The sequence below is a fragment of the Schistocerca serialis genome, chromosome 4 (genome assembly GCF_023864345.2).
Source record: "Schistocerca serialis cubense isolate TAMUIC-IGC-003099 chromosome 4, iqSchSeri2.2, whole genome shotgun sequence".
NCBI classification, from domain to species: Eukaryota; Metazoa; Arthropoda; class Insecta; order Orthoptera; family Acrididae; genus Schistocerca; species Schistocerca serialis.
The window spans coordinates 70,128,569-70,154,171 of NC_064641.1; the positions used below are offsets into that span (position 1 = coordinate 70,128,569).

At 39.1% G+C, this 25,603-nt stretch overlaps 1 protein-coding gene across 1 annotated transcript in view; it reads right to left on the reverse strand.

Annotated features, from left to right (window-relative positions):
* Positions 1–25,603, reverse strand: part of LOC126474146 (myosin-I heavy chain) — a 180,300-nt gene that overhangs the window by 132,730 nt on the left and 21,967 nt on the right. Inside the window, exons 2-4 of the mRNA XM_050101600.1 lie at positions 14,414–14,585; positions 13,814–13,986; positions 5,493–5,652 (exon numbers count right to left, since the gene is read on the reverse strand). Of these exons, the coding sequence (XP_049957557.1) occupies positions 5,493–5,652; positions 13,814–13,986; positions 14,414–14,498 (418 nt within the window). The 5' untranslated portion in view covers positions 14,499–14,585. The remainder of the gene's footprint in view (positions 1–5,492; positions 5,653–13,813; positions 13,987–14,413; positions 14,586–25,603) is intronic.

Here is a 25,603-nt window from a genome sequence, read left to right on the forward strand (position 1 = left end):
GTAAAGTTCTTATCAACCATTGCTGTGTTCTGGCTGTTACTACTCCATAACAAGGCTTGTAGTTTGCCCTTTTCTCCTTTCTTCAGTTCCTTTCCACATGGTGAAATACATTTAGTCCTTTAGATGACATAACAGAGCAAGATGGACCCTTTCCATAAAGAAATATATGTAATTTAGGATTCTTAAAAAAAAACATAGGCACTTGAAATTGGCAGTGAGCTAATAAATGTTTCTGGCTCAGATGGTATAGCTTGTTTTAAGGCCCTCATTGTCTTGTTTTCACATCTTCCTTTTTCCAAAAACGTCCTATTTAAGAAATTATTCTTAATTAAAGTTTTTGGGTTCCAACATGTTCCAGTCTTAACTGATGATTAGTTGCAAAATTCAGTCGCATGATTTTAAAAGCTCTGATTTTTCTGATTACAAAAATGCCCACTTTCACAAGGAAGGTTGTTGGCTTCATAATTATTCAGTTTTTATTTTGTGAATTTTCTCATTATTTGACCCATTGTTAAACTGACTTACTGATTTGCTCTTTATAATTCTGTGTTAACTAATTTTGCTCTCTTTTATGTTAATACTAAGAACATAATATACAATTTAGAGTTTTATCCCTCCATTCATCTGTAAATAGTTTTTGCAGGGCACTGCTTAACTGAATTAGTGACTGGTAAACAAATTGCAAAAAATGTTTGTATCTCTACCAATTATCAAAATGTAAATATCTTTCTTTGAGTCTGAAGTGTGTGTGTGAAAAGTACCTAGGTGCACCACATCAGTGTATGTGTGATCTAATCACCTACCAGTTACATGTGAGATTGATTACTGATTGGTGTAGCTTACCAATCTGGTTTTTTGAGACTTCTGGTTGTTAAAATGCTAATAATCATAAAATTAAAATTGTATTTTAATAAATTTGAACGAACTGAAAACTATGCGGTACAGTCTCATGTGTGTTCACTAACAAATGTCAGTCCAACCTTTTAATAACAGTAGCATGATTCAGAATTACAGAAAATGAGGTGACTGAAGGTCAATAACCAGATAAGGTCAGTTATAGCAGTCATGAATCTTGTTCTGCTCCCCCATTCTGTTCTTTTTTTTACTCTTGGTTTATTCCTTCTCCAGTATTTCAGTCTGCTTACTAATATCAGCCTTATTTCAAACAGTTTTTCTTCAGGGAAGTATTCTTTCATGTATGTTGCTTCAAAATATGCATACAGGTAACTTTTTACGTGCCTCGCAGCTGTGTCTTTCATTAGCTGTTTTGATACAAAATTGATCTTTCCTTCATCTACCTAACCAGTGGACTAATGTCCTTTGAAGTTCGCCAAAAATGTGACAATTGGGCTGAGTCTTTGAAATCAAATATGTCAATGTTACTTAAACGAGTCATGAAATCATTGTATATGCTATCCAACTCTGCTGGTTATTTCTTTTTAAAGCATTACTGTACTGCTGCTTCAGTCTTGTTATTGTTCCTGGCAATTTAATTCCTCACTGTTTCCATGTGGTTATAGAATTCATCACATTCCTCATATTTTTCTGTTATGGTCTTCTTGACATTGATGACATTATGCATTCCAGTACAGCTCCTCTGTTTTATATATTACACCTCTCATTTTTCTGCTTTGTTTATCCATTGTGTCTCCCATTCTTCCTTCACCTTTATCTATTATGCCTTCCACTCCTTCTCCTCCAACATCTATTATGCCTTCCATTCCTCCTCTTTTATCCACTGAACCTCTAATTCATCCTTCTCTACCATCCATCACTGTATTAGATCTATTAATTCTTTATCTGATTTTGTATTTTCAGCTTAATTCTTAATAAGCATTTCCTGTTTTACTTGATTATTGCAAGGTGTCATACTGTAAGTAAGATTTTTCTTCAGTCTGATTTTGCTACTGTCCAACTGTTGTGAATCCCTGGACGTGTCCATTTGTTCCATTTTGTTAGCATCCTGGCCCCTATTTATTCCATTTAACTTTTCTCCTGTTTTGGCCATAATGATAATTTTCAATACTCTAAGCTTCACAATCACCACTTGAATTCAATAATACGAAAGACAGTTCTAACATATCATAACATGTAGTTAGCTCAAATCTTCACACACTGTTTCACACTTTAAAATGCAACTGATAGCCATAATAATTCTACTGCTGCAAAGCTAGGCAAACCTACAATGTTGCTTCTTGCAAGATTTAGTTCTTGTTGTCTTGAACTACCATGGTTATAAAGCATATTGTCTTCTGCAATCTTGAAAACTGCTCAACAGTGTTCTTGCAAATTTTTCTGTTGTTCATCAGATGAACTTAATCAATTTTTCTCTTCACAGTTCGTTTAGCACATCCTTCATGTGGTTTGTTTGTTATGCCGGTTCCTACTCATTGCTCAACAGCACCTACCCTCCCACCTCTTGTCAGCACATAATGTTAGTCTCTGGATCTCTTTAGTTTTAATATAATGCTTTCAGTTTATTCTCACCCCATATCTTTCTTCACCAAAGATTGTCCTAATCACTAGTTGCCACTTGTAAGCTACAGGTATGTAAGAACAGGAACTGAAGTCTCATATATTGAGTCACTCACTACTACTTTAAAGACTGGAACCATACAACTTTTAGAAGACAATAGATAAATCAAAATTTCACTAAATACGTACACGGTCTAGCTACATTAATGTGATCACTGCCTGTGTTCAATATTACAATTTTCAACACTACCATCAGCTGTAATTTCATTATCAGTTTATTGGCAACTGATTTTGACCATACACTTCACCGCCGTCAGGCCCTCTAAATATATAGTGGCTGAATCTTCACACATGACATTAGTCAGAAAGCCCCACATGAAAAGAACCGGTATCTGCATCAGCTCTTGTAGTAAGCGACCACATGTGGTGAGACAGCAAACAGAATTCTAGTACGTTTGATGTCAATGTGCAATAACCACTCACAGACAGCAGGTAGTAACACTACCAGTGAGGGGTATATAAAACGTGTTGAGGGAACCCAGAAAACAGTGCAGCTGTCATAATACAGAAAGTAAGTGATTTATCTGATGTCCTAAAGGGCTTGATCATTGGCTTTTGGGTCAAGATTAGAAACATTATCAAAAAGACTATGTTTGTAAACTATTCACATGTTGCCTTGGTTAAAGTATACCATCCATGACAAAATGGTGCTATCCAAAACTGGCACCAAGGCAACTGTGATGGATCACGGGCCATAGATGACAGGGGTGAATGACAGCTGTAGAGATGTGTACGGGCGAATAGACATGCAACTGTGGAGCAACTGACCACCCAACTAAACTAAGGGGCTATCAACAGTGCCTCCTCAATGACCGTTCGGCATCCGCAGCAAGCACCTGGTTGATGCACCCATGCTGACTGCTGTTCATCAGCGATAAAGGCTGGAATTTGAGAACACCTTCATTGGGCTGTTTACATCATGAATCCTCAATCGAGAAACCTAGTGCAGCTGTCTCTTAACACTGGAGTTGGGATGGCTCCACATTTCTGTTGGTACCAACCAGGTCCTCATTGACTCTCACCCTGCATGTCTTGCCGTGGTTCATGCTGCGAAAGGTGGTTATTCAGGCTTCTGACAGGTGGTGACAATAATGTGACTGGACAGTGTATTTCTGATGATGAACAATTAATACACACATATGCTTTTCTCCTTCTCATTTACTAAGCACTCTGAGTAATTTTCTAACTAAAAACAATCACACAATACTCCACATGCCACGTGAGACCTGACATGGTTTAACTTAATTCAAAGAGGTCCACAGCTCCAAAAGACAATACACATACTATCATAACCTTACAAGACACATCTGGGTAATTAAAGGGTTATCTGAATGTGGGGGTGGGGAATGGGGGTTGTTTGTCACAGGCACAAAATATGCATGATTCAGTTTGATAATGACATAGCAGTAGTCAGTGAAGGCGAATAGACATGGAGTTGCATGACTTTATGAAATGTAACATGTGCTAGCTGATGTCTATAGTTTGCACAACAGAGCAGTAGTGAGCAGTTGATGTTCATGGATTTTATAATGCATGTTGCATTCAACACCACCAACTACCGACATGGTATGAGGTCTGAAGAGGTGGATGAATTTTGCTGTCTTAGAATTTGAGTAGATAAAGAAGAGAGATGCAAGAAAGACAGTATGTCAGGATTGCACAAGGCAAAAGACTCCCTCTAAAATTCTTTATACTTTAGTTAAAATTACTTCACAAGAGATATTTCAGCAAGTCAAGTGGTAGGAGCCAACCACCGCCCTTATGAAGCATGGCTGGGTGCATACTGGCAATACTGCCTCCCACCACTGCAATCTGCCAGTCACAAAGTAATTTTAAAAATATAAATCTTGAGGTCAGAAAAATATTCATAAAGATATGTTTGTAGCACAGCTCTGTACGAGTGTAAAAGATGGACAATGGGAAAGGCCAAAATGAAATGGTCAGAAACCTTGAACTAGGTGTGTGTGGGGGGTGGGGGGTGGGGGTGGGGGGGGGGGGGTGGGGGGTTGGCTTCCCCCCCCTCCCCCTCCCTCAAGGGTGGTGGACTGTCAGCTTCCTTCTAAACATCAGGTTTTACACATTTCATAAACATGATTTTTTTGTACTCCTCATGGTATTGTGTGATTTGATATAATTTTTATATTCATTCATTCAGTATGTTTGAATTTTCATCTGCCACAGTATGCTGAATTGAGGTTCTTGGCCACCTATGCTTGCAAACAGTCAGTAGAAAATCTGTTCGACTAGCTGAGGAATGGACTAAGAATTATTCTTTCTCGACAAATGCTGGGATTATTCTTTCTCGACAAATGCTGCCAAGTCTAGGAAAGTATGTAATTAATGATATGAATAAAATAGAAAGACACATTCCACATGGGAAAAATATACTAAAAACAACGATTCCATGACTTACCAAACGGGAAAGCGCTGATAGATAGACACAATAAAAACACACACACACACACACCAAATTTCAGGCTTTCGCAACCAATGGTTGCTTCGTCAGGAAAGAGGGAAGGAGAGGGAAAGATGAAAGGATGTGGGTTTTAAGGGAGAGGGTAAGGAGTCATTCCAATCCCAGGAGCGGAAAGACTTACCTTAGGGGGAAAAAGGGACAGGTATACACTCGCACACACACACACACACACATATCCATTCACACATATACAGACACAAGCAGACATATTTAAAGGCAGACACATTTAAAGGGTTGCAAACACTTAAAGTATGTAATTAATTGAGACAAGGTGACAGACAAAGTTATGGCAGGCTGGTGTAGTGTGCACTGCTAACATGTATGTCTTTGGGAGCAAATATATAGAAAGCACTTGCTTGATGTTCACATATTTCTGTCTCATAGGGACCCAATGCCTAAATCTGGCTAGCAACAAAAAACGGCTGTCCTCAGCAGAGGACTTCACAAAATATATTCTAATTATGAATGTACTTTCACTTACCTCTTTCTTCTTGGGTAAGCCCAGCAAGCATCTGGTAAAAAATATGATAGTTCTTCTCATTATGCAATGGCCTGATCACTCTAGTTTGATCCAGAAAATAACAATGGATCTTTGTTCGATACAAGGCCCCATCTGTTACCTGAACTTCAATGAAGTGCCCCTGAAAAGAAACAAGCCATAAAGTTTGGTTTGATGGTATGTATATTATTCAGTAACCTGTAAGAAAAGAAACAGTTCAAACATGAACTTTCCTACAAAAGTGGAACTAGAAAGTTGAAAGTCACTGAAGAGAAGCAGCAATATTTATCACAGAATGTGTAATTTGCAACATGAATGACGGATATGTGTGTGTGTGTGTGTGTGTGTGTGTGTGCGCGAGTGTATACCTGTCCTTTTTTCCCCCTAAGGTAAGTCTTTCCACTCCCGGGATTGGGATGACTTCTTACCCTCTGCCTTAAAACCCACATCCTTTCGTCTTTCCCTCTCCTTCCCTCTTTCCTGACGAAGCAACCGTTGGTTGCAAAAGCTTGAATTTTGTGTGTATGTTTGTGTTTGTTTGTGTGTCTATCAACCTGCCAGCACTTTCGTTTGGTAAGTCACATCATCTTTATATATATAGAGGGAAACATTTCACGTAGGAAAAATATATCTAAAAACAAAGATGATGTGACTTACCAAATGAAAGTGCTGGCAGGTCGACAGACACACAAACAAACACAAACACAATTTTTTGTGTGTATGTTTGTGTTTGTTTGTGTGTCTGTCGACCTGCCAGCACTTTCATTTGGTAAGTCACATCATCTTTGTTTATTTTTTATATATATGTTTGTGTGTCTATCGACCTGCCAGCACCTTTGTTCGGTAAGTCACCTCATCTTTGTTTTTTTATATATATATATATATATATATATATATATATATATATATAAAAACAAAGATGAGGTGACTTACCGAACAAAAGTGCTGGCAGGTCGATAGACACACAAACAAACACAAACATACACACAAAATTCAAGCTTTCGCAACAAACTGTTGCCTCATCAGGAAAGAGGGAAGGAGATGGAAAGACGAAAGGATGTGGGTTTTAAGGGAGAGGGTAAGGAGTCATTCCAATCCCGGGAGCGGAAAGACTTACCTTAGGGGGAAAAAAGGAGGAAAAAATATGTCTGCTTGTGTCTGTATATGTGTGGATGGATATGTGTGTGTGTGTGTGTGTGTGTGTGTGTGTGTGTGTGTGTGCGAGTGTATACCCGTCCTTTTTTCCCCCTAAGGTAAGTCTTTCCGCTCCCGGGATTGGAATGACTCCTTACCCTCTCCCTTAAAACCCACATCCTTTCGTCTTTCCCTCTCCTTCCCTCTTTCCTGATGAGGCAACAGTTTGTTGCGAAAGCTTGAATTTTGTGTGTATGTTTGTGTTTGTTTGTGTGTCTATCGACCTGCCAGCGCTTTCGTTCGGTAAGTATATAATACGAGGGCCACCTTTTAAGATTTCATTAAGACATTTTTGCTGTAAATAGTTTTATTGCTACTTGCCTTTAAATTTATAGAGTTTTGAATGTGATCAAATCAATTTTAGAAACATTTTTTCTTCTCAAGTGTGTAACTAAACAAACTTTAGGAAGGATTCCACATCTTCTTGAGGTGATGAAAAAACTATTTACACATTTTTTTGTTTGACATAAGGGAAAAGAAAGACATCATGGTTGATAATTAATGTGGATATGGGCAGTGAGTCATTAATCATTGTTTTCGTCTATCAAATAATCAAGTGTTTGATTTCCTGTGTGACAGCTGGCGTTGTCAAAGTAAAGAATGAGATGATGTTTTCAGTCATTTTTTCTACATTCATCAATGACTTGTGCCAAACAGATTGTTGTGTACCAATGAGTATTAAGTAATTTTCAATTTTCTAAAACAATGTGTAACCAAAGAAACAAGCAATCTTCTCCTTTTTAAGTGCTTTGCAAATGAACCAGTTTTGTTGGTTTTGCTTCATCTTGGGGCATTCAAAAATATGAATGCTGCTTTGTTTCTACCTCATACAAAGATATCCAAGTGTTGTCTCTTAATACGATATTGTTAACAGACTTTGCGTTTGCTCATTTTTTGAGCATTTCCTTGCATCAGTGACATTAACCTGTTTTTGAGGTTTATCAAATTTTGTGGAAGTAATTAAGAACATGTCTTTTCACAACTAAATATTGATGAAGAAACAAATATATTGCAATCTTTGATACACCTCAGGATGCCTGTGTCTCACAATAAGTAGTGTGTACATCCTCTTGATCATATTGCATACACTGTTGGTGTTTTTTGGGGGGAAAAAAAATTTGGTTGACCATCACGAAATTCATCACTGACAGAAGCACGACAATGATAAAAACTGTAAAATAATTTGAACAGTTTTCTGATGGTGATTTCCATTTATTCACACCACTGTTTCTTTAAAACCCAACTGTAAACAAACTAATTGGTCAGTTTCTGTGTTGACAGTGTTTTAATGATAGCAAATTATTTTTAAAACAATAGTGATGTCACATCTCAATAGCACCATCAAATGGTCTTTTGTAAAAACTTGTAGGGTGATCCCTTGTAGGGTTGCAGTTTTCAGTAAAGTAGTGTGTGTGTGTGTGTGTGTGTGTGTGTGTGTGTGTGTGTGCGCACGCACTCTTGTTGGCTCTGCTCTCTTGTTGGTGAAAGAACTTTTGTCAACAAAACATGCACTATGTTTCTTGATTAAATTCCAAACACATCTGCATGGTTATATAGAATAAGGACAACACTCACTGTTCATTGTGATTTGTCTTTTGGGTATGTTTTTAAAAATAAGGTGTCTGTCTCTGAGCTACCTCCTCTTGTTACTCAGCACAGTTGAATGGTGAATCCAATTTCACATTTATGCATTGTTCATTATGTTTATAAATGTATAAGAAGAATCAGTTATTACAGAGAACACAAGAATGTTCATTTATGTGTACAAAAATGTATGTATATGTACATGCTTTAGTGTATGTGCTCTAGTATAATTCTGGAATACCTCAAGAAAATTCATTCAAACAGGGCAGACAGTGACTTAATACCTGGAAAAAATTATTGTGTACCCAAGCTTCCCCAACATGTGAGGGTGCTGGTGGAAGGCAATGACATGTAAAAATAGTCAATGTCAACAAATATTAGTGCTGAATAATTATTTTTAGGGGTCACTGGGAAACTATGAAAGAATGACTGAATATGAGTGTATAGTGTGACTAAAATTACTTGATAGCTGACACTTCATGTGTTGAAGCTGGTTTTCTACGATCAGAACACTCAACATCCTGCCTGAGCCGCTCGACGTTGCCAAACTGTCACAACAATTGGTCAGTTTACTTCCAGTTCCTTGTCTGGCTTTTGTCCTTAATGTGTTTAGATCTCGAATCCTGAGTCTGGCCTATTATTTTGCGTTTCATCACACATGATAACCACACCAGAAACACACACACAAACACATACTCATGATGGTAGTGGACTAGCAGAGTACACATTTCACACACAGCACTAACCAAACACTGCTGGACTGTTTCGCACAAGAAATGACTCAGTGTCACATATACAGTTATTATCATCACAGAGACTGCCTTACGTTACATAAGCTTTGCACTACACTCCATGGAGCTGCATTTTTGAGGGCTGCACTTCATCATTCTGACTGGGTCTAGAATCTTAAATATAACATTGTAACACAGTGCAATGGTGTAGCGCAGCAGTTAGTGTATAAACCTCACGTGTAGAAGATTGTAGGTTTGAATCTCGTGATGTGCAGCAGAATTTTTCTTATATCTAAATCTAATAATAAGAATTCGATTATTATTTTTATTCCATTAATTGGTTTAAATGTATTTTTTTTTTATTTCTAATACTTTGCTGCATCATGTTTGTCATCACATTAATCTTTTCATGTGGTCTTATTTTTTCCTGTGTTTTCTTTTTTTTTTTTCATTGGAATCTGCCAGTGTCACCTATAGTCTGCAACCAAGTGCCTACCACAGGACTGCTCATCAGTTCGTAATAGGCAGTTTGTGAGGGTAGTTTGAAGTAACCAATGCTAGTGAGAAATTTCAGTTTGGTTTTTAGCACTGAAACTGAAATTCTTGTGTGTTGGGTTTGCCCATAGAGGTTAGCTTTATTGCTGTAAACATAGCAATTGTGAGTTTAGTTCTGCCACAGACTGCTGACTGCTGTTTCCTCATATACACTGCACATCATGAGCTGGTTGTTAGTTTAGGACAAGAGTTTAAATTCAGGACTACAAAACGCATCATCTGCCAGAGTTCAGTCATCAGTCACCCAAAATCTGCTATCGACAGAGCATCTCATATTTCTGTAGCATCTCGTGGTGGCTGCTTCCAACATTGTTCTACTCAACACAAACATCATTTGTGAAGTACATGCCATATTTGTCTGTCACCTAAAACAGCTGTAGTCAGCAACTGATATGGCAACACTTTAGTAGCAAGTGACAGATGTCAACTGTCAATTAATGTTAACTGGACTAGAGTGTCCTAACCACTGTGCCCTATCATTCTATATGGATGGAAAGTAGGAAGAGGGAAAGAAATTGAGTTATACACTTAAGCTGGTGGAAGAGATACCACTGTCCAGAGTAAAAAAGTGTAAGTGATGAATACTACCAAATGAAGATGTCACATGCCTGAAAGCACAAATGTATATAAGCGTCTGATAAAGTGATTATCTCACAAGGGCGCAACTGGAGTTTTTGATAGTTGCTGTAGCAACATTGTGAATGCTGTAGCAACATAGTGAAGCATTAGATAAGGGTGTGGATGGTGTCTTGGGTAAGGACACCACATTTCATAACTTTGAAATCTTCCCTAAGGAATGTTACATATTAACAAAAAAAGGGAAAAGTATGGGAAGGAGCAATGCTGTAAGAGTGGATAATTCTAAAATTATACAGTAAGTTCCAAAAAGCATCATCAGTGAACCTCAACCAGGCCACAGATAAATACTATCACAGATAATGTATAGGTAAGTCAACTTCAAGAAGGTTTTTCCTATATGTCACAGAGAGACTGTTCATTGGTTATTTAGGCACAGCATGGTTAAGATTTATTTGCTATTTAATTACATAGTTAGGGGTTTGTGAATTGTAAGTGATGTCAGACAGGAAATTGTGTGGAACATTAAAACCATGCTCAATCAAGTAGCATGTTCATTTGCCTACGAGGACTGTAAGATGAGAATATTTCATACGCAAACATAGAAACTGAAATTTGTTAGTGGACTTGACTGGATTGTGAAAATACTACCTCAACAGTGCTAACTACCAACAAAACATATCCCAACTGATATGGGACTCTGATTATGCTAAGACCATAAGGGAACTTAGAGCAATGTGGTGGAGCATTTGACTCATATTGGTGCGAATTTAGTTCAGATGCTAGTCCATCCATCTTCTTTTTGGTCTTGTGGTGTTATTAAATCTCTATATGTGAAATTTAAATAGATCCATTTGACTAAAGCACAGAATCACCTCCAGAAAGACACTAGTGATAGATCATAAAAAAATAAAAAATTAGAATGGCTGATTAGCAACTGGGGGAATTGTAATCAGTATTATTATATAAACAATGAGAGAAGGAATGAAGATTGGAATTAAATGTGCTCTTGATGATGAGGTCATTGGGAATGGAGTGCTAGCTTGATGGGGAAGGAAATCAGCTGTGTCCGTTTGAGAGGACATAGTCCAACATTTGCCTTAAGAGTATTATTATATAAACAATGAGAGAAGGAATGAAGATTGGAATTAAATGTGCTCTTGATGATGAGGTCATTGGGAATGGAGTGCTAGCTTGATGGGGAAGGAAATCAGCTGTGTCCGTTTGAGAGGACATAGTCCAACATTTGCCTTAAGAGTTTTTGTGAAACCTAACTCTGGATGGCCTGACAAAGATTTTGAACCATCATCGTATCATATGCCAGTCCAACTTCTTACCACAATTGTTGGCTAAAAGTAGAACGTACAAAGTGAGACCAAATCAAGGTAGAGCATGGTGCTCTGTATTACGTATGTAGTACGTCAAGGATATTCATCATTCTGGGCTTTACAAAGTAAATTGGTGGGCATTAAAATTGCAAGAAATTGCATATAAAGATTGTTTACTTATTGGGCGTTTACAGTACAATAGGAAGACTACATTAGTTAAATATAGGTGATTTTCAGGTATACAGGGTGCAAAATTCAGTACACAAAGCTACCACCTTTGGCAACAACAATGGCTGTAACACAGATGAGCAGAGAGTCAAACTGATATAGTATGACAAATATAGGTCTATGCACATCATTCCATGTGGGTGTCAGGGGTTGATGAGTGATGGAGTGCAGTCTCTCTGCAACACATTAGGTGAATTTTAGAGAACAAGCTGGCTATGGCAATAGTAGAACACCCTCTGTGTTGAGGTAGTTCAAGACAGCACTGGCAACATGTGATCTTGCGTTATCTTGTTGACAGATAACATAACTGAGATCTTTAAAATATTGACTTTAATATGCCACAAATGTAAAAGCTGCTGTTGAAGTTAACAGCTATGCAAATCAGAGGTGATTGTGTTGTGTAGCCAATGGCACATTATACCATTATAACAGGTGCTGGACAGATGTGATGATGCCAAATGCGATCTGACCATGTTCATTCTTCTCTGAGGCTCACACATGAAGACATCCATTATGGTGTTGTATGCAAAAATGGGGCTCATCTAAAAAGACAACATGGTGTGACTATTGTATCCAGTGTTGTCTTTTGCCACTTTCCGTGTGCCTCTTTTTGCTCCCACATCAAGGGAAACTGTAATAGTGGTCACCCCTGCTGACAGTTGTGGTGATCCAGTCATCATCACACTGTGTGTGTGGATATTTATGCTGCTGCAAATAAATCTGTTTCCTAACTCATCATATGTGACATGCCTGTACATCATGCACAGTTGAACAAGTGATATGTTTGTCCTCTCAGGACCTAATCACATGAATCCATTGAGGTGCTGCATAGCACTGAAGCAGTATTGCAGAACAATAAACCTGAATCTCAAATAGGGCACAATCTTGCTGCTGTTGAAACTTGACACATGTTGGAAGACATTTCTTCTTACATGAGGCATGAAACAATGTTCTCACAAAAACCAACATAAAAAAGTGATTTCTGAATGAGAAATCCACTGCACAATCTTTCCTTACAAGCAGTGTTATGCCTACTCATTATGTGCAGTTGGGCTGCATGTCTAATCATTTGCACATCCGAGCATGTAGTAGACGTCATGCAAATTTGTTTGATGCATGCTAGCTTGTCAATTCAGCAATTTTAGTGACCAGAAGTGAAGATGTCTGTGAAACCTTGAACAAAACAGCGATGAATTTCAAAATTACAATGTATTACAGTACATCTAAAGGCATCCAGCATGAGTTTGTTAAATGATATTGTGCTCTTACATTGTTTTCTTGCATCATGGCAGTGAGAGGCCAATGTACTCATAATATTTGTGACTCAGTGGATTACATGTACAATGTTTCTTTCATTTACAAATTTCTATACTATTTTATTTCTACTGTGGGAGCTGAACATGAAAATGGGTGTAAAGAAAGTAATAAAACAACAGAAGGACACTGAAACAGGTGGGAGCAATAAAACACTGCTACATGTGGTCTTCATATTTTGTTGCTGAACCTGATCTGCCTCCACTTCTTTCTGCTTTTGTTCTCACTTCTAAGTATAACTTTATTTTTAATTATTATTATGATATAGTTATCTCTTTCTTCTCTTACTTTTTCCTCACTTTTACTTATCTCACTTTTTCTTTTCCATCTTCTCTTTACTTTATCATAGCTTCCTTAAAGCATCATTTTATCACCTGCCACAACCTACAGTTCTGCAAGTATCTTCCATGACGATCTCCTTGCTGTAATTGTATGAAATAAACAGAGTATCTTATCTGACTTCTCACCTGAACTAGCTCCTCTCCTGCCTTTCACTCTATTTCCCATTGCTTAAGTATTTTTCACCTTGACCTAGTCTCTCCTTGCTTCCTGTCACATCAATACGTAATTCAATTACTGATTTACAATTTATTTCTTTATAGTTTCTAATTTGGTCATTTACTGAGTGTATCCTCTTTATCTCATGATCATAAAGTTGTTCAGAACAAGTCCGCCCAGAAACACCTCATTACAAAAGTAATTTGCATTGTAAAAGATATACATTTGTCATTAGTAGCTAGCACATCAAGCCAAATAAATACAAATTATGAATAACAATGGATTTAATTCTTACAATTCGACTAGATTCTGAGTTTGTGGCAGTTTTTGCACTGCCGAGTGAACGCATAACAGTGAAAGCTGCAGCCAGATGCTTAAACGCATCAGTCTCTGGACCTCCTCCTGCGACATCAAACAGTTGCCGTAATAGTAACATGGATGCATATGTCTTTCCTGAACCACTCGTACCTGTAAGATGAAAAACATGAAAAAAATAATCAGAAAATTTAATAATTGGCGCAGTATATGAGAGACTAAAAAAATAACAAAAGAACAAAGGGAAAGTTATAAATAAGAATATGTGCATCCAGGAGAAGCTTCCAGTGATGATGAAATATCTGCTGCCAGATTTAAGCTGTTAATATTGTGTATGTTTCAATATAAAATATAATATGGCATTGTTAAGTAAGATGACATATAACTTTTTCAAGAATGTATGTGTTTCTACAAATATATTATAATGACCAATCCAGTTCTCACAATCAATAGAAATATTCAAAATGTTACATCTGTAGAATTAATTTAACATTGAGATAATGGAAATTGCACAGTGACAATAACTTACTAAAATAAAGACAGGAAACTGTATCTATTGTGAAAAGCGTCATATTCTTACCTGAGAGTATAATAGCCTGAGGGTAACCAGTCTCAGATTGCTGCCTGACTGCCTCCTGAACAACTTTTAGGAGCTTTGGGCTCATTGCTATGCCTCTTGTGCTTGTTAGTGTCAGTGGGTTCCCAACATCATGATAAGGATTCACTGATAGCAGAATTGGCCCAACATTAGTCTGAAGCATAAAAAGAGATGTATAAATTAACTTAGTCCATGGTATAGTCCCTACACAGATCACAGGAAGAACTGTGGTTTTTCTTGTGGCTTGATTAACTTATAAAATTTTATGGCATAATCTAACATTAAAAGTGATTTTAAAAAGTTGCTTTGTTGTTTTCATATGAAAAGAATATTAGGTAGATCTTTCTGCTAAAAGTGTGGTTTTGAAATAAGTGTTCAGATTCTCCATGAAGACAGAAAGCCACCTTCCATAGATCTGTGACTATCAAAGATGCTCCATCCATGTATTGATACATTTTATAATAATGTGCCTTTTGTAATTGGTAAGTACAGATGTAGAGGAATCTGCACTCAATTACATAAATGAAAGTCTGTAGCAAACAAAGGAGCTGACTTTAACAACTGTTTTGCTGACAATTTCTTACAACATTTCGAAATCTTTTGACCAAAAAACCATGATATGCTACAGAAAAAGTATTTGTACGATGACACTAAACACATTCTCTTTTAATCTTTTGCAAGTACAAGGGTGTCAAGCATTTTTCTGATACATGAGACATATTCTGTTCAATAAAAGAAGGTTTTTTTAAGTTATCATCTGCTTACAGTAATTAAGACTGTTAAGCATTATGTTCTTATTATTAAGTGCCTAATTCAGATTCTAGCAGTTGCTGCTAACACATGTCTAGAAGTCCAGACATAAAAAATTTAGGTCATTAATCACATAAATGATAACATATTTATTTACCTTACTAATTAATTTATCTGTGTGCTTAAATGCTGTCTTAAATTTTCCATTTTTTCAGGTGCTATATCTAGAATTCAAATAACGTCAGAGAACTTCTGTCAGTGAAGTCAGTTTGTGTTATTATTTATTGTTGATCTAAAGAACAATAATATGTCTGCTTGTGTCTGTATGTGTGGATGGATATGTGCGTGAGTGCGAGTGGATACCTGTCCTTTTTTCCCCCTAAGGTAAGTCTTTCCGCTCCCGGGATTGGAATGACTCTTTACCCTCTCCCTTAAAACCCACTTCCTTTCGTCTTCCCCTCTCCTTCCGTCTTTCCTGATGAGGCAACAGTTTGTTGCGAAAGCTTGAATTTTGTGTGTATGTTTGTGTTTGTTTGTGTGACTATCGACCTGCCAGCGCTTTCGTTCGGTAAGTCACCTCATCTTTGTTTTTATATATAATTTTTCCCACGTGGAATGTTTCCCTCTATTATATTGATGTCATAAAGAACAATTGATTTGTATATGTGCTGACAGGTAACCACGAGATGCTTGAGAGGATGGATTTTGAGTCCAGTTGCAGCACACTATCCTTTCTCCTTGTTTTGTAAAACAAAAACTGTATTAAACTTGATCTTGTAACACCAAAAAATAACTAGTGAGTCAGTAAAAGCAACACACATTATTATGTCCTCACAGATCTGCAGTTACACATTTGCAGCATGATGAATTTACTGTCATACATTATATTAACTACATGCCAAAAGTTGATAGCAGTGGTTGACTTTTTTTTATTTCAGAGCTTTTCCCTTTTTTAGGATTCTTCATTGTTTACCTTTTCTGAGGGACCATTGTTGCAGACCTAGAATGAAACATTAGAGTGATTACAAGTTAGATTTTTGCGAAGGACCTCCTAGACCCTAAAAATTACCAGTTAGCAAGAAAAGAGATTGGCAAGGTTTCCGCTCTAGTTGATAATATCCCACATGATAACATCGTATATGATCCTACAATGGAAACCATTAATGCTAGAAAACTGATTCTCGTCTTATTTAAAAGGAAATTTCGTTGCTTTCAAGGTTTTTTCTAATAAATTTTTGCTAAAAGTTATAGACTTTGTGGTGGCCGACCTAATACTTTTCAGGCGAAGTTGTGGTGGATATCTTCGAAAGTGATTTCTCATACAAAGGTCTGGAATCGTCACAAAGTTTAATTACTGTATGCATACTTTCTAGTTTTTAAATTCCCTGTATTTTTCATTTTTTACATGGGCACTCCAGCACTCTAATAGGTGTAATGCTGTCGCCTTCTACCAACATGTCTATATATACACATTAAAAAAAAAAGTTTTGCATCACCTCGGTTCCGTGAGTTCCGGAACCTCTACAGAAAATTGGAATAGAGATCAACATAACCATCATTTCTGACATTTTTATTGCTCATGAAAACCACACATTGCATGTTGTACCACCATACAGTGAGACCTTCAGAGGTGGTGGTCCAGACTGCTGTACACACCAGTACCTCTAATACCCAGTAGAACGTCCTCTTGCATTGATGCACGCCTGTATTCGTCGTGACATACTATTCAAAAGTTCATCAAGGTACTGCTGGTCCAGATTGTTCCACTCCTCAACGGCGATTCGGCGTAGATCCCTCAGAGTGGTTGGTGGGTCACGTCGTCCATAACAGCCCCTTTTCAATCTAATTCCAGGCATGTTCGATACGGTTCATTTCTGGAGAACCTGCTGGCCACTCTAGTCGAGCGATGCCGTTATCCTGAAGGAAATCATTCACAAGATGTGCATGATGGGGGGCGCGAATTGCCGTCCATGAAGACGAATGCCTCGCAATATGCTGCCCATACGGTTCCACTATCGGTTGGAGGATGGCATTCGCGTATCGTACAGCCGTTACGGCGCCTTCTATGACCACCAGCGGCGTACGTCGGCCCACATAATGCCACCCCAAAATAGCAGGGAGCCTCCACTTTGCTGCACTCGCTGGACAGTGTGTCTTTAAGGCGTATAGCCTGGCCGAGTTGCTTCCAAACACGTCTTGACGATTGTCTGGTTGAAGGCATATGCGACACTCATCGGAGAAGAGAACGTGACGCCAGTCCTGAGCTGTCCATTCGGCATGTTGCTGGGCCCATCTGTATCGCACTGCACGGTATCGTGGTTGCAAAGGTGGACCTCGCCATGGACGTCGGGAGAGAAGTTGTGCATCACGCAGCGTTTTGCGTACAGTATGAGTCGTAACGCGACGCCCTGTGCTGCACGAAAAAGCATTATTCATCATGATGACGTTGCTGTCAGGGTTCCTCCGAGCCATAATCCCTAGGTAGCGGTCATCCACTGCCGTAGTAGCCCTTGGGCGGCCTGAGCGAGACATGTCACCGATAGTTCCTGTCTCTCTATATCTCCTACATATCCGAACAACATTGCTTTGGTTGACTCCGAGACGCCTGGACACTTCCCTTGTTGAGAGCCCTTCTTGGCACAAAGTAACGATGCGGACGCGATCGAACCGCGGTATTGACCGTCTAGGCATGGTTGAGCTACAGACAACACGAGCCGTGTACCTCCTTCCTGATGGAATGACTGAACTGATCGGCTGTCGGACACCCTCCGTCGAACAGGCGCTGCTCATGTACGGTTGTTTGCATATTTGGGCGGGCTTAGTGACATCTCTGAACAGTCAAAGGGAAACAATCAATATCCATAGTCAACATCTATCTTCAGGAGTTCTGGGAAACAGGGTGATGCAAAACTTTTTTTGATGTGTGTACATGCTTTAACATGAACGCGCTGGGCAAGGTACGGACAGGGTTCGCATTGTTGCCGGTCCCATGCGACAGTGGCGGTACGCGATTCACGTGGTTTGCGTTTGAAGAAAGTGTGTATTCCGCAAATTATATCAATATTAATTTGTAGAATTTGTCTCTTACAACCACTATCAGCGATGACAATTCGCAACAGTTGAAATAAAAATGCACTAAAAGAACTCGCTACGATCACGTTTAACGTTATCATTGGCTACATTTACAGTAGAGCGCTCAGAGCAGAGAACGTAGAACAAGCCTACAGTCGCCCGTCATCGTTCGTCACGACGTGACACCAACAATTACGTAAATGTCCTGCATAGCGTAACAATCACACTGGACCGACACTTTTATTCGACAATACGCCTCAGACACTTTGAGAACATTTATTCACAGTGTGTATTAACACTTAAGTGAAAGATTTGGGAGGGGGGGGGGGGCAATAAGGGACGCTTGGCGCGTCCCCCTATCCCTTCCTGGAATCAGGAACGCAGAAGTTTTATTCATTACAGCATTCTCATACACTTCTGAAAGTGAGTGTGTAACCATCAATTCTCTGGTACATTGTTGTTCGTAACATGACACGATTCGAAACTGACAAACCGAGTTATATGAAAAATGGCAATTTTAGAGTCTTTTTTTCTCCATCTCCCCCTGGACAATTTCCTGCGGATGCCCAAGGTAATGCTTTTTACTATGTGACGACATGACTTAGTTTAACCCACTGCATGATGTTCAAAGTTCGTAACTCGAATTTTTCAATATCATGATGATGATCCAGTGGATTTGTCACATCTGAAGATAGCTATAAATTTGCTGAAACACGTAGTCTGGATACTGTAATGATTAGTCGATCTTGATGTAATAAGTCGTTATGTTTAATTAACTTTATCAAAAATTTCTAGTGATTATGATAATAATGGACAAAATAATTAAAGTGTGTTATTTGGTATTTGGTAAGTTATTCGTATATTTGCATTGGAGCGTTTCCTGATAGAGTAAAATATGCTTAAGTTAACCCACCGTATAAGTAAGTAGGCGGCCGCGGTGGCCGAGCGGTTCTAGGCGCTTCAGTCAGAAATCACACGACCGCTACGGTCGCAAGTTCGAATCCTGCCTCGGGCATGGATGTGTGCGATGTCCTTAGGTTAGTTAGGTTTAAGTAGTTCTAAGGTCTAGGGAAATCATGATCTCAGATGTTAAGTCCCATAGTGCTCAGAGCCATTTTTTGAACCATTTTTATAAGAAAATAGATAAAGGAAGACCATTAAATTTCTGTCCCGTTTCACTTTTGACGTTATGTCAATCCAATCCAAACGCATAAAGTAGTCCTTTGTATTGACTTGACACAGCTGCAGCATTTCCGCTGCTACCGAATACAATCAACGGCACTTTATCAATAAACTGCACCGTTTTGTTTAAGCTATTCTAATAGAAATCTGCTACGGTATTTTGCCTGCGGGATTTCAAAGGAATGCAAAAAAACAAAAAAATAGTTACGTAACATTATTTTTTGGAGGCGATGATTAAAGCATTATGACTACCAATAGTATTAAACGAATGTGACATTTTTCCACTTCCACTGTATTTATTTAAGCTTCCTGTAGTGGAACTAGTTTCGAATGTTGATGCCATAATTCCGTGTTTAGCTAGAAAAAGATGCCATACGTGTAAAAATGGCAGCGTATTCATATTGGTTTTGGTTTACAAATTCAACTCTTCTTGATAACTTGACAAATAGGTGAGCCATTTATCTTGCCTTATGTGCAGAAATTTCTAAACAGGAATTGCGGACCTGTCAACTTTTAAGTAAAGCATCTATAGGCGCTGTCGCGCATTATCCTTCCATATAATCCTACTGTCATTACAGTAAAACATGATAGTTTTCCATTGGGAAACCTTACAGCATCCATCACGTGGCCTCAGTATTTCCTCATACTTCGTTTACATAGGTATCAGCTGAAAAATTGCCGTCTGTTTCAGATGAGGATGTCTGGAGACGTGTCACCTAATTATGAAGGGCGGGGCCATTAGCAGCTCATTCAGCAAGCGGGTAAGTACCTCGGTCAGGCGAGTTGCTTACGTCTAAAAATACATTCATTTACATTCTCTTTCCGTTCTGTGTATCAATGTACATAGTTATTTTCCTTGTGAAACGTCAGCTTTAATTACTTCCTTTTCAATTATTTCCGTTTGACTCGTTCAACTTATATCGATTTTACACAGAATTCCTTCTGAAAAATCGAACTGGGCTTTGCATGGGATTGGGATTATCTTTAGAATTTTTCAATGCATTTAGTAGTTCCAGATGCGTCCTCGGATACTGTGATCACGGAAGAATAATGTGCAGATTTCGTGCGAATAATTCTGTTATCGCATGACTTGCACTCAGCCATTGAGCGACACATTATCATTATAGCAAAAAGAATTACACCTACGGAATTCATAAAATAAAGAACGTTTGTCGTAGAAGCAGTGTAAGTTATTTCCCGTGAAACTTTGCGTCTTGTGGATGTGATCAGTTTTACGCGACATAGGCTGCCCGCTGCATCAATAATGGAGGACCCGTTCCGAAAAGCTGTAATAAACCAAGAAAGGAGGCACATCGTGAGTCTTATTTGTTAATTGAAGTTGTGATTCAGTGTTACCCATGAGCATCTGCTTAAAACAGCGTTAGGTTTACGATTATGTATTTATACAATTGTGCACATCTTTGGTTTCCGATGCTCTAGAATAGCCGTGTATGCAGAAATATAAGACAATTTTGTTCGTAGCAGTGATTATTTTCGTGTTAGCCTCCTAAAAATCCGTATTTTTATTGCGCAACTGAAGTTTCAAATGCATTTGAACCATAACATAATGAAGATACATTAGGCTAAAAGCTGTCTTTTTTTAAAGTTTTGTTTCCGATTTTAATTACCATTTCGCTTTGTTGCAGGACATTCATTCGTTCCATCTGGGTAACATGTCATCTACAACATAATGATTGTCTGGAGAGGGGTACGAAACTAATTAAAAAACGCATCTGACTATGTGTATTTTGACAATTGTTCTCTTAAGTACTTACGATTTTTGCCGATGTTATTCTCTTCATGTTCGACAAATTGGCAAAAATAGTAAGTATTTGAAAAAAACGTAAATCGCACGAGGTTGGAATCGTTTTTAATTCATTTACAATCATTTTGATGCAGATGGAAGCGTACCTAGCAAAATGAATCAACGTTCTACAACAAAACAACATAATAATTATAGTAAAAAGTATCGGAACAGCATCAACAAATAATTTTAGTATACATAGATTTTCTTCTTCGAAAACACTCAAATGCACTAAGCGTTTACATGGTCATGCTATCATCATCAGGTGGATATCTTTCCGTTTATGCGAGCATTGCATTTATTACATGTACATGTGTTGTCATTTTGCTAGGCAACGACAGGAGAACAAGATTACGTGTCCTCTAGTAAAAATGGTGAAACTTTGAGTTAATTACCTTCTTATGAAGATGAGGCGTGGTACTAAGACATTAAATGATCATTAATATGGAATGATTAGAGCAAAAACTCTTTGTTATTTATACATTATCTAATTAGTCTCAGCTCTCGAAAAACACTCATTTACGAACTAATAATTAACAAAAATGAAGCAAATGTTTTGTTATTCTAGTCACAGTTCAAATTTGAAATTTAGTCACCCTCTTAAAAGAACACACTTGTCACTCTGGAGGACGGTAGGTGGTGTAGAACTGGTAAGTTTTGCCTGTGAAGTGGTGTTCTACGTGACTTTTGTTGTATGAAATCAGTAGAGTAAGATAAGTCAACAGGGAGACGTGACCCGGTATGGCAGAAAGGCACTATCGTGTTTTTGTATAATGTGACAATGGTCACAGTGAAAATGAAATGTCGGGTGACTAGGGCCTCCGGTCGGGTAGACTGGTCGCCTATTGCAAGTCTTTCTAGTTGACGCCACTTCGGCAACTTGTGTGTCGATGAGGATGAAATGATGATGAAGACAACACAAAACCCAATCCCTGAGCGGAGACAATCTCCGACCCAGCCGAGAATTCAACCCGGGCCTCTTTGCACAGCATATGTCTGCGCTGACCACTTTTTTGTGATTGAGCGGAGACAATCTCCGACCCAGCCGAGAATTGAACCCGGGCCCCTTTGCACAGCATATGTCTGCGCTGACCACTTTTTTTGTGATTGTTCGTAGTATTTGGTTCAAATGGCTCTGAGCACTATGGGACTTAACTTCAGAGGTCATCAGTCCCCTAGAACTTAAACCTAACTAACCTAAGGACATCACAAACATCCATGCCCGAGGCAGCATTCGAACCTGCGACCATAGCGGTCTCGCGGTTCCAGACTGTAGCGCCTAGAACCGCTCGGCCACCCCGGCCGGCTCGTAGTATTTCGTGGTAGCGGACATCACTTGACATTCGAAGTTTGTTGCTGATCTCTTCAACTGAGTTTCTTTTACTACAGAGAGGAGCCAGCTTTCTGACCGAACACGCTGAGCTACCATGACCATTCAGGTTTCGAGGCGGACAATTGTCACAAGCTGCCCGATTTTCTGGTGTTCCAACTCGTACTGTTCAGTGTGTATGCGAGGAATGGTGTATAACTGGCGACCATGTAATTCGGCGTATGAACAGTCGTCGTAAAAAGAACCTAACCAACAGGAACGAGATACCATTTTCATGCCTATTTTTAGCTCGACAGTAATTGTTACGAAGTGGCCGTGTGGTTAAAGGCGCTGCAGTCTGGCACCGCAAGACCGCTACGGTCGCAGGTTCGAATCCTGCCTCGGGCATGGATGTTTGTGATGTCCTTAGGTTAGTTAGGTTTAACTAGTTCTAAGTTCTAGGGGACTAATGACCTCAGCAGTTGAGTCCCATAGTGCTCAGAGCCATTTGAACCATTTTTTAGTAATTGTTACTGGCAATGAATCTGTGAATGCAGGCCTGTCTCGACCGTTTCCGAGATTGTTGCGAAGGGAACTGCATGAAAAGGACGTCTGGAGTCAGGTATGTCGCAAAAGGCCGTTGCTCGAGCGGCACGTAATGCTACACGTCTTCAATGGGCCTGACAACCTAGCAAATGGACAGTAGCTGACAGGAAGCGAGAAATGTCGTTGCACGGCACTAGCAGTAACTGATGTCAGGCGCCTACAGACAAAATCCAGCGACGCGACGAATCTCACAATTTTATCCCACGCAGTTGGCAATGGTACTCGAGTTTGCTGAGTGATAATAAAAAATAATATCAAACAGAGCTTACTAAAAGAAAAGTATTTACACTGAGCTGTAAGCAGATAAAATTGATGTTCGAGTCTGTGGGGATTGTGGCATCGTAAATGAGCTTGCGAGAGAACAGCTAGTCTAAATGGCTCTCGCCGTATGAACGGCAGCGGTTCGGGGTGTGCTGATTGCTGGTCCCACTGAGCGGACGCGGCAAGAAAGAAGCAAAAACAGAAAACGGAAAAAGAAAAGAAAAAAAACTGACCGGGTCCTAACAGCCAGCGTCCATTTCTTCATTATTATTCTCGGAATTCGGAACGGTCTTTTTTTTAAATTTTGTTTCGCTCAGTCCGACTCGTAGGTATGTGGTCGTTTCCCTCCCGCCCCTTGCCTTCCCACCACCCCGGCTGCCTGGCAGCGGAGGATTCTTCCACAGCTCTTATTGTGGAGAAACCCGTTCTGTGGCTCGTAGCTTGCCGGCCGTCGCACCTCGCCTGGTATTCGTTAGTCTTTGTCGGTAGCGAGCGCTCGGAAAACATACCACAAAACAAGGAGGTGTTAACGAGCTGGGATCCCTCGCTTACACATAAAGCGTCATGATACTATTTGTCACTAACAGCCAACAGCTAACAGTTCTCTGGGTATGTCACAATATAGTGAACCGCGAGGCTACGAGAATGTTATCCTTTTATCTGTTAAAATCGTTTCGTATGCGAGAATCTTTGTACGTTTGCTGGATAGGGCATATGGCCTAAGTCTTACTTGTAGAATGTTTGAGGAAAGCGCTTCGGCTCAGTTTAGATTTCACGTAGCAATCAACAGTTCGCCAGCTGCTTATCAAAATAATGCAGCAGCTGGGCGAGCTTGATTAATACGGTGTTAGATCGTCTTCGGCGTGTTCAGCTGCGATTCGTCAAAGAAGGAAGACAGAGCACAAGTTCGGGTAGGACCAGGATGGAAAAGGAAACTGGACGTGCCCTTTCGAAGGAAACATCTCAGCATTCGCCTTGAACTGTCTGAGGGAACATGGTGAAAATGTACAATCAGTAAGGTCAGATGCGTATTTGAAGTCAAGTCCTCCCATACGCAAGTCCAACCATTTAGCGACTGATCCACGTTGCTCAGTTATTCGTCATAGGAAGAACGACCACAGCTTGTGAACTGTACATAGGAAACTTGTGCCACTTCAGGTAAACGTCATCAAAATTTTCGTTACCACTTGATGTGCTGGTCTCGTAGGTAGGTGCCATTGCCTGTGGACTGACTAAAACCTTTTTTTAAGTTATATTTCGTGCACACATATATGTAGTTGGAATTTGAAATTTTTTTAGGTTTATCTGACTTTCGATCTTAAATACGCATATTTTGGTATTGATGATGTTAAATCATGAATACCGCAGATGAAACTTCAATTTAACAGTAATCATCACAGAAAAAAAATTGAAAAGGAATTCTAGTATTCAAATATGTAAGCACACGCGTGTTATTTCTGTTTATATTTCTTTTACAGCGTATTTACATCTAAAAAGAACACACATACAAACAAAACAAAATAAAAACAAAATTTTGCGTAGTATAGTGTGATGCAAATTGAAACATGTAAAGATAAACAGTCCAACATTACATTCACAGCACTCTTACGCTCACATTCATTTCCGATGTACCTGGAGCAGAACCCTTCGTAACAGCACTAACTGTGAAAATACAACGATAAAGTATGCAGCAACTTATCTTATGAAAATATAGAATTGGTACAATTTTCAGAGGACGTGTAATCTGAATCGTCATCAAATACTTCGCCTTCATCGTCTGTAGACTTGGCCAACAGCTTTGCAAATCATTTTCTCCAAACGTTTCCCATCACTGCACATTTTGAACACAAAATCAACGCAAAAGCACGAAACAGAGACAAGTAGGATGACATCTAATTCCTACGAAGCGAGAGACAATAACAAGGGTTTCCAAAACGATGAATTGTTCAAGTAATACCGCTACAGTCATATACGAAGCATGCAGACCTCACAGATGATCTTGAGAGCCATAAAAGTACGTTCGAAACCGCAGAAAATTATCGTAACTGAGGTGACGAAATACTAAGTCAGCCGCACATTCTCATTTCTCGCAAGCGCCGTCATATTACGTCAGCCACGTGCTAATTGTCATCATGCTCAAAGAAAGTGAGACGCGTTAATTGGGCCATTGATTTATGGAGAAAAGGCT